General features: G+C 43.8%; 1 protein-coding gene across 2 annotated transcripts in view; it reads left to right on the forward strand.

Moving 5' to 3' along the window:
- The window catches only part of CRADD (CARD and death domain containing adaptor protein), a 109,757-nt gene that overhangs the window by 64,030 nt on the left and 31,579 nt on the right, over positions 1-14,148 (forward strand). The window contains exon 4 of one of the 2 annotated variants that reach the window (XM_090042697.1): positions 10,080-10,206. The exons of the other annotated variant lie outside the window; for it this stretch is intronic. Coding sequence (XP_089898823.1) covers positions 10,080-10,168 — 89 coding nt within the window. The 3' untranslated portion in view covers positions 10,169-10,206. The remainder of the gene's footprint in view (positions 1-10,079; positions 10,207-14,148) is intronic. 2 annotated transcript variants of the gene reach the window in all.

The following is a 14,148-nucleotide window of genomic DNA, read 5'->3' on the forward strand; positions in this document are numbered from 1 at the left end:
TTCATTCCCGCCACTAGCTGAAAAAAAATCAGATGTTATATATTGCTATTATACAATTACAAGTAATAGTAAAATACTTGGGAAGGGAGGATGGCAAAGTACATACTGAAGAGTGTCAGTATGACACACCTGCAGAAGATATCATGATCCCAATAAGACTCCATTTGCTTTTTCAGAGCAATTAGAATGCTTTGACCAGATTGCTGTGTTGTTTCCTGAGATCTACTGTAATTCATTTGGTTCTGTTTTCACAGCGATAGAAGTTGCTGAAAAAATGATGTGGTGCTACTCCAAAATAATCTGAATTTGACACGTCCATGATAGGAAAGTTCTGTAAAATAAGGAAGTGTTGGATAGGTTTATGAGCAAGTTGTTGTTTTTTCCTGGACTAGAAATTACTCTTGAATGTGAATGGAATAAATGATAAGTCAAATCCCCAGGGAATATAACTAGTTCCATCAAAGCTAAATGATGCTACAACAGTTTACACCAGTGGTATTCAACCTCCACCTTGCAATCCAGATCCAAGAGCTCCCCACAGGTCTGAATATTTGGTGGTGGAGGAGTAATGACAGCTAATGCTACCACTGCTCCCCCCACCATCAAATTTCCAAGTGTGGTGGCCAGACAACTACAGTCTGGTCTACAGATCAACCTCACACCACCCATCTGGCCTACAGTCCAGAAAGGTTGGGCGACACTGGTTTACACCATCTGAGGATCTGGCCAGTATCTGAAAGAAATGGAGAATGGTCCGAGTTGATACTTTCCTGTAATTATGTCAACTGACAGTTCAAGTGCCTATCTAGTAGTTAATGACAGTGTCACATGACTCTTTTAACAAGGCTAGCCTGTAGTATTTTGTAATTAAAAAGTATCAGACTGCATCATGAGGAGCTTTTATTTTAGACATCGTCTGTGAGAGATTAGTTCTGATTTAGACTATTGGTAGCAAAATTGGCTGCCACTGGATGTTGGAGAAGATAAATGGTTTTACCGCTAAGAATGAATTTAACAACTGCTCAGATTCTGAGAGCCGTAGGCCAGAGGCTACAAACCCTTCCTTAAGCAAGTTGCCCACAGAAAGAAGCATTACTCACCTGGATAGTGATGAGATTAGCAAGGTTTTCTTTGTCTTTTAAATATAAAATTCCTGCCAGTACTTGGTTTCTTCATTGGCATGAAATGTGTTGTGTATGTATTGGGACTATTTATCAGAGCAAGCCTTGACTGTGCAGTATATAAAAAATCATTTTATTCTAGCTTTTGCAGAAAGCATTTTAAAAACAAGTGTTACTTCTTGTAAAAGCTTGATTCTGCCTCGTGTAAAAGCTTGATTCTGCCTGATCAATTCTCTGACCTACCAACTTTGTAATTTTCTATATTAAAGATTATTTTCCTTCATTGTTCCTTTTCTTCACTTACATTTTTCCTGGACAAAGCTCTCTCTTCTTCCCTTCCTTGAGTTTCTCCGCTTAGTGCATGTCCACTTCCATTATCTCTCACTTCTTCCCATTACCTGATGCTTGCTTTATATAGAGTACAGCAAAAAGACATGTAAGGTTCTCAGTAATAAGAAAATTACTATCCTGTTGATGTGCATGCGCTTGCTGGGCCTGTTGCCACTTGTAGCTGTGTGAGAAAACTGGCTTGACTCAAATCTTTAGCAGTTACAGATGGGGAGGTGATTTATAGTCCTCTTCTCACACTGCCAATCAGTTTGACTGCAGTGCATTTTCCCCTCTTTCTTTCCTTTTATGAAGCAAACAAAATTGCCTTACACTATGTAAGGCATGTTCACAATGTTTATGTGAATGGCATTTGCCAACTATATTTTTTGTTAAAGCTGTTTTCTTTTGGTTTACCTTTAAGATTAACAGTAGCAAGCAGCAATTAAGGTTTTTCTCATGGTTTCTGATTTTTGTGAGCCAGGTGCTGGTCCCCTGTGCAATGCATACAGCAAAAAGCAACAAAAGTACAGCACTCCGCTTAATGCATCTCAGCATCTGTTCAGCTTGGGAGAGTTGTTGGTGTGGTGGTTGACGTGTCTGACTTCTGACATTCATTTTTCACTGTGATTAATTATCAGCTTTTTAAAATTGGAGGAGGCAATTAAATGTATTCTAACCTATACAGTGCCTTCCAAAGTAGGGGCAAGCTAAAATCTCAAAGACAGTTGTACTGCTCCCAATGTCTCATATGTTATGTTGGCACCTACTGTCTTCCCTGCTTCACTCTGACATATCTCTCCTGAGCAGGTGGTACTTGTGTCATGCCTACTAATCCTTTCCTCTCAGTGGCACTGATCCCCCTCTGGGTCCCTGCCAGAGAATTAGAAGAGGAGACACCAGGCCAACAGGAGGAAGAGGCAGCAGTAAGGCAGGGAAGGAGAAACATCAATCCCCTCTCCTTACTGCCCCAGATTCCTTGCCCTCCCAACAGCCTCTTCCCACAGCTGTGGGTGGTCCTCCCTTTGCTGTTTCTCTTATGGATCCATCAAGCCCCTGTTACCTCAACACTTCCTTTAGGTTTCTTCCTTTTATGGTTTATTTTGGCCCTGTCTTGCTCAGTTTTCCACTGGTCCTAACCCCTTCTATTCATCCTGGCTCCATCTCTCACTATTGCCAAGTTTCCTATCTCCACCACTCAAGCCTCAAAGGCACAGAGTGCTAGTTATCCATCTGCATGCCTGCTTTTCAGAGTGGTGAGCTTTTTTTACTTCTCATTTCTTTCTGGGATTTGCCAATCATTCTGCACATAAATTAGGTGTCCTTGAACATGAAGCAACCTGCAAAGGGAGAGCGAAGTGAAACTGGTAATTTGAAGACAAGCACCTTCTGAATGAGGAATATGTGCTCAAGATAAGCACCTTCTCAAACCTTTTAAAACTAAGCTCCATCTTACTGTTCCCCATATTAGGGATTGAGCCCTGAATGGCCAGAGGAAGATAGCGCCACAGTCCTGACACTTGTTCAGTAGGAGATTTATGAGAATGGATTCCTGTTCCTGCTTTTTTTTTCTTGCTCCTGTACTGCTACCTTCCCACTCATTTTCTCCCAAACAGCCACTCCATGCTATACCCAGCCACCTTTCCCTCCAGGTCTTGACACTCCCACATGCCACCAACCCACCCAACTTTCTTCCAGCTAGCTTCCCTGTCATCTGAGCCACTTCTCACACTTCCTTCTATTTTGCTGTTCTGTCCTACCCCTTTTTCTTGCTCGTTCTCATCTGTGAGAGAGCATGTTAGAATGAGTTGCGCGTGACTTGGCAGCTATACAGCTACAATCTTTGCCAACACATCCATTGGATGAGAATTTTATTTGATGCAGCCATACAATTCCCAGAAGAATTTAGCAGAAACCAGTGACTCTGTCAGCATTAGTCAATATATTTCAAAATCCTGGTTTAAAGTGTTAGCAGAATTCATAGGTAATACCAGGTACTATCTGACAGGGGTCACAACATGAATGCTCCTGCTATGACCTTCTCCAGCAGGATAGAACGATCCAGACAAACTAAAGGTGCGAAACACCTTCTATACAACCATCTTGTAGTGCATAAACATCTGAAATCACACAGGAGCTTCCTCACTGGCACCCAACCTCTTGATGCCATACCCAAGGAGACATTACTACAGATGTAGAACAAGAGCCTTAAAAAAAAGACCTGACAGCAAAAAATGGACATTCTAGCAGCCGAGTCCTTACCACCGAGGGACTGATGAACCGCGGCATGGGTGGTGATGTCTCAACCTCCTATGCACCGTAGTTGGATGCTCCAAGGCAATAGTAAACAAGTGGAGCTATACCATTGGTTCAGTTACCTGTGACTGTGGTACAGAACCTCACTGCAATGCCTGTTGCTTGAAGGCACATGCACAGTGAAAGATCTTGCAATGTACAATAAATGAGTACAAGCATGAATAACAAAATAGTGAAATGTGTTGCAGAGACATGAGAAAAAGGAGAAGAATTCATTGTACTCATTTGTTTTTATATTCTAATGCTAGGTCCTTGAGCAATGTGAGGTATTTCATACTTGTGGCAACAGTAGGATTTTCTCAAAAGCCAATGTTAGTTAAGACATCCTTGAAGCCATGAAAGAATAAGCGGGAAAAAAGATTAGCACAGGTGGCTTAATTGCTGATCTTCTCAAAGCATTTTTTTTCAAATTGTTTCTTTTAATAGCATTTTCTTTCAAGGTCTTCCTAAGAACAATCCGTATTGAAGGTAAAATGCTAAATTCCTCTTATTTTTCCCTAAGGGTTTTTTTTCAGATACGAAGTAACTAGTATTAGGGGACTGGAGGCCCCTGGTTGTTTTGTGTAAAGTAGCAAACTCACAGTTTTGTTGCCCTTATTTTTTAATCATCGTCTCATCAGCAAAAGTATAACTGTGTTTGTTAAGAGACTGGGAAGGACCCTGAAGCTTCTAAAGGTCATGCATTGTACCCATGTATTAATAGCAGTCAACCTCCTGGGGTTGATTGCAAGAGATAAACCAAATGCTTCCCTTGTCACTTGTGCTCACAGTAGAAACAACATTTTAAATATATATCTCTTTCATGAATCTTGGTAGGTAAGTCAAAAGACAGCCTGAGGCACCATCCTTATATTGCAAAAATCAGAACGCTACTTTTTACCAAAGCAACCTGCTCTATTTGTCAAAGAGCAAGGGCAAAGGAGACAGTTAAAACTGCCGTTTCATCTCTCCTAGTGAAATTAAATAAATGAACTCAGTGGACTAGATTCTCTGTCTGTTACAGCAATCCTATTGCAGGGATGTACAGAGCAGAAAAAAAAAATAAAGCTATTTGGGATGCTTTTATACCCCAGAGGATGCAGAAAAGTTTGAAAGCCAATTTAAAAATACTCTTATACATCACCTTTGATTGACCTTTGAGTTGGTATATCAACAAAAACAACTTGTGAGGTAGTATTGAATTAGATCACTTATATAAGAGGGGGGAAATCCAACATCCATTATGCCAAACTTTATTTGTAATCCTGCCATTTCTGATGCATCTCTACTTTTGTTTTTGAAGGGGCAGCCTGAATTAGAGTAGAATTTATAGTTGGGCTTTCTTTTTGGCTTTTTCACTGTTTGATGTTTCAGGTTTGGAGGTTTTCTGGAACAGCTGTAATTTAATTGTCTATTGAACTACTCTAACAGTTAATCATGGATAGGAGTCCAGTCCTATACTGAACTTACAGAGGGTAACTTTGGATCTCTGCTTGTTTAAACTAATCCTATATTTTTAAATCTTAATGTGCTGGGACTCTAATTATGGCCATGAGTGAGTCATGGCTGTGGGTGAATCATGCTGCATAATTAGGCCAAACAGGAATGTCTCACCCACTTCACTCTTTCTAAGGATGTTTCTAATGTTTTATTTAGGTTCAGATAGTGAAGAGTGGGTGGAGAGAATTTTTGTGCTTGATTTCAAGTTAGTAGGTGCATATGTGAACCATATTCTGGTGAGAAAGTTAAAATAAATCAATCTGCTTTCTTTATTAAGAAGCTAGAGAGTAGCTTGATCACAGTATAGAAGAATCTTTATGGGACAAAAATAAGGATACTAAAGGGCTCATGTTTAATGGAGAAAGGTATAACAAAACTAGTGACTAGAAACTGCGGCAGAATTAATTCAAATTAGCAATAAAGCACATTATTTGTAATAGTGAGGGTTATTAACCATTGGAATTGACTATTAAGAGAAGTAACAAACTCCCTCCATCTTGTATTCTTCAGGTAAGACTGTTGGCTCTTTAGAAGATATGCTTCAGTTAAACACAAGTCTACTTTCGTCAAATTCAGTTATTGGGCTTAATATTGGGATAACTGGGTAAATTTTAAGGCCTTGTGGAGTAAGCTTATGGATGTGGGCAAACATACAGTTGTACCAGTTTCAAAAGAGAAGCGGGAGCTTCTGTTCCATCCTGCTCCTTCTTCATGTAAGGTGAAAGTTAGGGGGCATTTACATGTGGGAAGCCTGCTCTAACATGCTGGATTTCCAGCACATTGGAGCAGACTCAATTAATTGAGTCTGCTGGAATACATACATTGTCGCACTCTGACAGCCTCACGCATCATGTGTATCAGGGGCACAGCATGCCTCCACACTGAGAAAATAGCAGTAGCACGCTTTGAACTAAAAGACATTCAATGTACTTTACTTCAAAGTGCACTGCCACCATTTTCTCAGTGCGGAGAACACATGCTTTCAGTGCGGGGCTGGGTACGTTTAAATAGCACGGCTTGCTAATTAAAAGCACCTGGTGCCACATCAGGAGCACATGTAAAAATGCCCAGGGTGATTGAGCTCTCCTGTATCACTGTGCCAGCCTTTTCCTGGTGGGGGCCTGGCCAGGGCTCTGCTTGGGGCCAGAGCAGGTGGTGGTGGCACTAGGAGAGGGGCTATGGCAAATTTTGGGATGGCTTCTCCTGTAGTGATTGCTTCCTACTGCCATCGCCTGCCCTACCCTGCCCTGGCCCAGGTCCCCCACTGGGAAGAGGCTGGTGCAACTCCCAAGCTCACAGGAGCAGCCCCACACACAGATTGGGGGAGGGCACATGCTCCCCATACCTCCCTAGTGGTGCACGCAGTGGCAAGAGCCACATCCACCTGTGGCTCCACCCTACACCCTGCCCCACCCTGGCTGGGCAACCCCAGCCCCACTGCCTCCTTAACCATGGGGGCCTCAATCTGTCCCCCCCCATGCCATTTCCCCCCCAAACAGACTTACCAGCCAGATGCTGCTCTCCAAGCTGCCAGGCTGCATATCAGCAATCAGATCAGTATTGGCCAGTATGGTTGGTTAATAATTGGCCATTGGTATCAGCCCAAAAATCTTTATCAGTGCACCCCTAAAAGCTGTTGTGCGCTCCCTGTTGGCAGTTGTCCATACCCTCAATGACTTAATGGTCCCTTTTGGCTTTATACTCTGTGAACCTATGAGTATTTTGGCAATGCCATATTCCAACTGGTACATTAAGGTTGGGACATTTCTTATGCTCATTCTAAATGTGGAATGAAAATTGCACCATTTTCTTTGCCATCTGTCTAGTATCTTGGATTTCAAATTGACACTGTATTAATCTGAACAATGGTTTATTTTCTTGGCAATGGCTTATGCCAAAAATGTGCTCTTAATGTGACTGAAGAGCTCTCACCCCAAGAGGAGGCTGTCCCTTTATATTTTCTACATCTTAGAAATGTCTCCACTGACAAGCTGTATGCTTACAGACTCAATTAAATGTGTCCATCCAATAGGTAACAATATGAAAACCAGGAAAATGAAAAATAAGGGTGTGGGAGTAAGTTATTCTGGAAATTCTTGTAAATAGGAAGTCAAAAACACTTCATTGGCATAGCATCGTCACAGGAGAAAACTGCAAGAAGCAAGTCTCCCAAAATGAGAAAAAAGGAGGTCTGGTGGTGAAGGCACAAGTCTGGAAATTAAGAAACGAATGCTGTTTATAAAGATCCCTCTGATTTGAAAGCCCATGATCGTTTAGTCTGACTGATGTAACACAGGCCAGAGAATTTTATTGTTCTTTGCTGTTTTTTTTAGGAAACGCACTGTATAAGTAGCATTTGCTGCAACTGTGAATTGCATGCAGAACTTTACATTTATGTATATGTATTCATATTGAGCAAGCTTTAAAAAACATACTAGTAAATATTCTATTAGAACAGCACACATCCTATACTAGAGGTGCTAACCTGAGGAAGGTGTGTATATTTTCAAACACTGACCCAAGCTAGAGCACTTTAACAGATTCCTATCCTCCATGGATTGGTCACAGAATGAAGCATACATCACACGCTGACTGGTGGGTTACAAATATACCCCAAAATAGCAAGTATTAAATGCCATGAAAGTTTCACTGGTTGCAGTCAGTAATCTTTTGCACAAGGGCTGTAACTTTTTTTTCTTTGTCATGCTTGTATCTTTCTTATCTTTTTTCTATATCTCTTATCTTTTTCCTTAAGAAGACCCATAACCTCCTGCTAAGGTAAAGCAGTGATGCCGAACCTTTTTCCCCTCTTGGATGATGCTCTGCCCCTTCACAGCCCAGATCCAGCCAATGGGCCCAGTCCTGCATGGAGGGCAACAAAGCAAGCCTGATTTGCCACCCTAGACGAGGCAGGGCCTGGCCCCAGTCCAGCTGCATGGGGAAGCTTTTGGGGGAGAAAGCATGGCCTGGCCCTGACCTGCCACATGGGACTTAGGAATTTGGCAGCAGGAAAAGAGGTGGTAGTATTACTTGCCACTGCTCCCTTGTCACCAAATTTTCTGACTTATGGAGAACCCCACAGATTGGATGTGGGCCGCATTTAGCCTGTAGGCCTGAGGTTGAAAACTCCTGAGCTAGAGCATTTCTTTGATAAAGAGACATTTCCACATCTGAACAAGTAGCATAAAATCCTTGCCTTGGAATATGTATTGCTAACATGATGATAATACTACTTAGCCACTTTGCAGGTGTTCTTCAATGCTTGTAGAGAACTTTTGGATCCTTTGATAGAAAATACCATGGAAATGTCAGGGATTATTTTCCCATTACCACAGCCATGAAGATTTTACCAATTGAATGAATTTGTGAATTAATGTGCAGAGCAATTCATGCTGTTAAAAACATCGTGAACTTCACATTTTATAGTATACATAACTCTCTCAGGTATTTGGAGTATTGTAGCTATATCACGATCCTCTCAGGACTTCACCCTTTCATTGAAGTCCATTGAGAAGCTGCTGCTGAGTACCTCTCAAGGCAGTGTCTATTTTGTCCAATGCATTAATATACTGCACTGACTGGGATGATTTGCCTTGAGGAGGGGGCTGGACTAGATGACCTCATGTGGGTCTCTTTCGGCCCTACTTTCCTGTGATCCCTGTGATCTGATTGTGTTAGACCTTAAGAGTGACTTCCAATGAAGCCCAAGCGTTTGCCTTCACTGCTTCTATACCATGCCAGGAGCATCAAAATGCATCACTCATTTACACTCCATTCCTAGAAATGAATTAATGTGGCTGCCTTAGAATGACCCTTAGCACACTTTAAACAGAGAGCTCATGTGTACCTCTGGTTGTGTGCTCTGCATTGCTATAAGGTGCCTACATTGGCTCATTTTCAGCATAGAGGAGTTGATGTAACCAGAGCAGGAGTGAGTGAGCAGGGCATATTTACGGTCTCTCTCAGACACGGCCCAGAGTGAAGGCAAGCCAGGTACCCAGCTCCTAATGAAATCCAGTGGGAACCCCTTTGACAATCCAAGTTTAAAACAAGTTCTACGTCAATCACCTGCTGTCATCTGGCCCATTTTCCAGAAATTCAAGCCATGAATAAAGTAGTTCATGCTAATAACTCATTGGCTTATCCACAAGAATACAATCTTTCCTTCTTAGTACAAAAATCAATAAACAATTGTTCCTGGGAAAGATGTTCCACAAGCTCTAAACTCAGGAAAGCAGCTCTGATCATTTTGTCTGGGATGGAAAAGACTATAGGAAATATATGCACTGCTTTTAAGGCCCTGTACATTTGCTGCTAGCATGATACATCATTTGCTTGTAAATTATCATTATTACTTAATGTTGCTATAGTACTTAGCAGCCTAGATAAAGAGATGAGACCACCTTGTACCAAGCAGAGTACAAACACAGAACAAAAAGATGGATCTTAATCCAAAGACCCTATTATCAAGGTCTGATCAGAGGCAAAAGGTGAATTCAGAGTGAGACGGGTAGGAGTCCACAGGAAAAATGGTTAGCATTGTTTGGCTTAGTTGTCTGTAGTTTCAGCAACAGCCTAAACATTGAGTTTTTTGGAGGTTGTGTGGCAAAGGCAGGTTTTAAGGAGAGACTTGAAGAAGGATTATCTGAAGCTAAGAACTGTAAGGTGGCATTTTGCAGAGCTGTCAGATTTATCCTGTTAAAGCTGTTAGAAAGTCTGAGGTGTCCTGTCAAAAAAAGTATTGGGGGCTCAAGGTGCTAGTGTAATGATTCAAGGTATCCAAAGTAGGCGAACCTGGATATCTGACTTTTTTTTTTTTTTTTTAACCTCTTTTAGGGTTCAATCATAGTATGCATTTAAAAGCAACTGGCATGGCTGCTGAAGTATGCTGCACCACACAGGATTGGGCACCATGGCAGTTGTGACTGACTGAGAAGTTGCTGTGATGAAATTAGAGATAAAGGTAAAAACTTGGAGGCCATTGACAGAACTTTTTGAGTTGATGGCTGAATCTTTATTCATTTGTTTCTTTTTAGGAAGATACTTAAGTTTGAGTCTCTGCAGAATATGGCAAAGGGCTCCTTTACTTTGTCTGCTGATTTCCCTGATTGTTTTTAGTTTTCCTGTGATAATTTTTATCATGTATTTGGTCTGTTGAGGCAAGTGTTTCACAAGTAAGTGTTTAACTGGAAGTCTTCATTTGAGAATGGCTTTACTACGTCTTCTAAAACCTTTTTGTATACAATAAACAATAATATAATAAAAAAAATAAACACCATGAATATTCCAAGGATCCATGAAATAGATTGCTGACATGTATCCCCAATGGGGCGCCACACCTGGGAATCTGGCAGCAGCCCTGGCCCCTGCTCATCCCACCTCCAAATTCCCAGTCCCTCCAGAAGCAACTCAGGTTGGGTGGAATGGGTCTGTGTGGGATTCAGCCCATAGGCTGTTATCTTTGATGCCCCTCCTGTAATAAATAGCCTGAATGTTGGCTAATTAAGGACCACGGACAGGGACCCCTCTAGCTAGGAGATCCTGATACAGGGCAGCAAGATGTCCTCCAGAAAAACTTGTTCAAAATGAAAGAGGATGTTGACTTGGATGGCCCAACAGAGTCTGGACCCTGAATAAGCTTCAGACTTCAAATCCCTGACTATCTGTTATATCTGAAACACTCTGGACTTTCATTCTTCTTCATTGCAGTCCTCCTCTGAGTGATCTGAGTTAGTCATCTGCTTCTACGTTTATGCTCAGTTTTCTGTTACTGATAATGAGGTTGATCAAGGGCCTGCTATAAACTTATCCACCACTAAGAGAATCCACTTCTGCCTCTGACCTCAACATTATCCTTTCAAGACTCATGAGTCTTCTCATTTGAGCATCTTCAAAATGTTCTTCATTTCATCTTGCTAGGAAAGTTACCGTCCTGCCATTTTGAGTGAGCAAGCTCAGAGCTCTCATGGGTGACCTTCCCCAGACACCATTTTATAGGGACATGTTGGTGTTGAAACCTCATGATGGTTCATGTCTGAGATATTCTTTGACTTCCAGCTGAATAAGTTGGACAGTACCTGTGTTTTCTTTTTGAAACCCACTCTTCATTGGGAGAGTAATAGCAGTATAGTATAGAAGTTTCAGGTTGTATCTGTCAGTGGTTTTATCTGTCAGATAAAACTCCATTTAGGCCATTTCACAATCTGGATCTGGTCATAATCAGCCATTCTAAAGGTGAAGCTATCTCATCATAAAAAATATCTAAATAAGTAACACAGGTATCTTGAAGCAATACTAATTGGTTGGTACATCTCTTCTACCTGATGCCAAGACTCATTCCCCCAGAAGTCCAGTGATATCTTTTACTTCTTTCAGTAATGTGCCAGTTTGAGATCTTCAAGCTATTTATGCAGAGTAACCTACTGAATTTACCAGGCATTATGCATTGGACTGACAGACTAAGGTCAGGAGGGCAGTGGTACCATCTTTTTTGACTAATGCAACCTCTCACCAGTCATAAGGGATACTATTTGCCAGGCATCTATGATAGGATCCACAATGGCACATACTAAAAACAGAGAGAGAAGGGTGAGTTACCCTACTATAACTGTTATACTCAGAGATAAGTATGTAACCTGTGTGGATCCCATGATCACTCTTTCCTTGCTTTAGAAGCCCTCAGTAAATAAGGACATTGTGTTTACAAGAACGGAGGGATGATTGTGGCTGCTCCACCTTCTCTGCCTTTGCACAGAAGCACAGGAAATCATGGGGCAGGTGCATACCCTGACAGACACTGATGGCAAAAAGGTGGCCTAGCTTTTAGGCACAGGGTTTGTGCACCTATGACAAGACCCACTTTGACTACAACAACTTAAATATTTTTTTCTGAAGGGTAAAATAACTTTTGTTGCTTTCAGTGCTGGCTCATAATTCAAGAATAAACAAAATATCCGTCAACATTGTTTCCACTATCTCATCCACAAAACATGACAGTGATGGCACATCCCACGGACCTGAATATATTCTGTCCACTCCCTGTTTCTCTGTGCCCATAGGCATGCACAAACTTGGAAGATTTCTGGATGTGTCTCAAAGACCGAACTTGAGCACTCTGTGTCCATCATGATTAACAGGAGCCCCTGAGAGCAAGCCTGGAGCAAAATTGCAGCAAAATTGCAGACTTGGAATGTGTCTGCGGGCAGGGTATGGGCTATGTGTGCTTAGGCCACGGGTGGGCAAAATATGGCCCGGGGGCTGGATCTGGCCTGTGAGACCATTCTATCTGGCCCGTGGGGCCCCTAAAAAAATTTGGAAAATTGATATTTCTCTGCTCTTGGTTCCTGTCAAAAATGACAGGAACCAAGGGCAGTAGGACCCAGGGGAAGCCCGGCAGGCTCCAACAACAGTGGGGCCCACCCAGCCCCACCCCCAAGCTGGAAGCCTCAGCCAGGATTTTTGGGCTGGGAGCACATGGGTGCTCCAGCATGGGAAGCTCAGGTAAGTGGGGGTGGGGGGACCCTGGGCAAGGAAGGAATGCAGGGAGGGGGAAGTAGCCCCTCCCCGCCCCATACATGATGCCCTGCGCTGCAGCTGCCTGCAGCTGACATGGGGCTACCTTGCCCACTCCAGACAGCCCTATGCAGGCTGCAAGCACCTGCAGTGCAGGGTGCCAGGCATGGGGCAGGGGAGGGGCCACTTCCCCCGCTCAGCTTTTCCCTGGGCTCTTTCCCTGTGCGGAGAAAAGCGGCCCCTCACCCGCCCCATGGCCATCACCCCATGTTGCAGGTGCTCACAGGCCATGCAGAGCTGTCCAGAGCAGGCACAGGCAGGCTGTGAGCAGGGCGCTGGGCATGGGGTGGGGAGGGGCAGCTTTCTCCGCACCTTCCTGCACTCAGCACCACCTTGTAACCCACCCCCACTGCCAGGCTGGCAGTGGGGGTGGGTTACAAGCTGGTGCTGAGCACGGGGAAAAGTGGCCCCTTGCCCATCCCATGCCCAGCAGCCTACACTGCAGCTGCTCACAGCCTGCCTGGGGCTGGCTGTGCCTGCTCCAGACAACCCCACGCGGGCTGCCAGTGCCTGCAGCGCAGAGCGCTGGCCATGAAGCAGGCAAGGGGCCACTTTTCCCCATGCCCAGCACCATCTTCTTCCCTGCTGGTGAGCAGGGGGTTGGGGCTGTGAACTGCCCCCCACCTGTACCGCGGGGCTGGGGGGCACTGGGTGTGAACGGGTGGGGAGCCAGTGGGAGCACAGGGCCCGCACCAGTGTCCCGGGGCCAGTGCCGGTGGGGCTCAGAGCAGGGTGGCAGGAGCACAGGGTCCCGGCTGGCAGGGGCTCTATGGAGCCAGGCCAGCTCCCCCCTCCCTGCTGGTGCAGCCCAGCCCAGGTCCACGGACCCTTGCCAGCCTGCGCCCTGCTTTGGGCCCCACCGGTGCTGGCCCTGGGACATTGGTCCCAAGACATTGGGATGTTGGTCCCAAGATGGTGACCAGGGGGCAGGGCACCTGTCAAGGGGCGGGGCTACCAATGCGGCCCTCAACAGCCTGCCAAAACTGGGTAAGTGGGCCTCTGCCCGAAATAATTGCCCGCCCCTCACTTACACCCATCCTAGTCAGGACACACCATCCCTGTGATGTAGACAAGCTCTTTCTATCAACTTTGTTTTACGTATAGTGAAACCCTTTCTAGTGACAGTATGGATATTACACAACTGTACCACGTTTAGGACTGACTCCTCTTCCAATTTGACAGAAATTGTAAATGCTTGCTTTAGTTTTCCCTCAATTTTGTTGTGGAAAATTAGACTTGACCTAGAAATAGCCATATATATTGTGAAAGCAAAGAAGAATGTTTTTAGAAGTTTAAAGACAATGGGTGGAATTGTATTTGAGATGCAGGTTAT

The sequence above is a fragment of the Crocodylus siamensis genome, chromosome 4 (assembly GCF_052110815.1).
Source record: "Crocodylus siamensis isolate JL-2025a chromosome 4, ASM5211081v1, whole genome shotgun sequence".
Lineage (NCBI taxonomy): Eukaryota > Metazoa > Chordata > Crocodylia > Crocodylidae > Crocodylus > Crocodylus siamensis.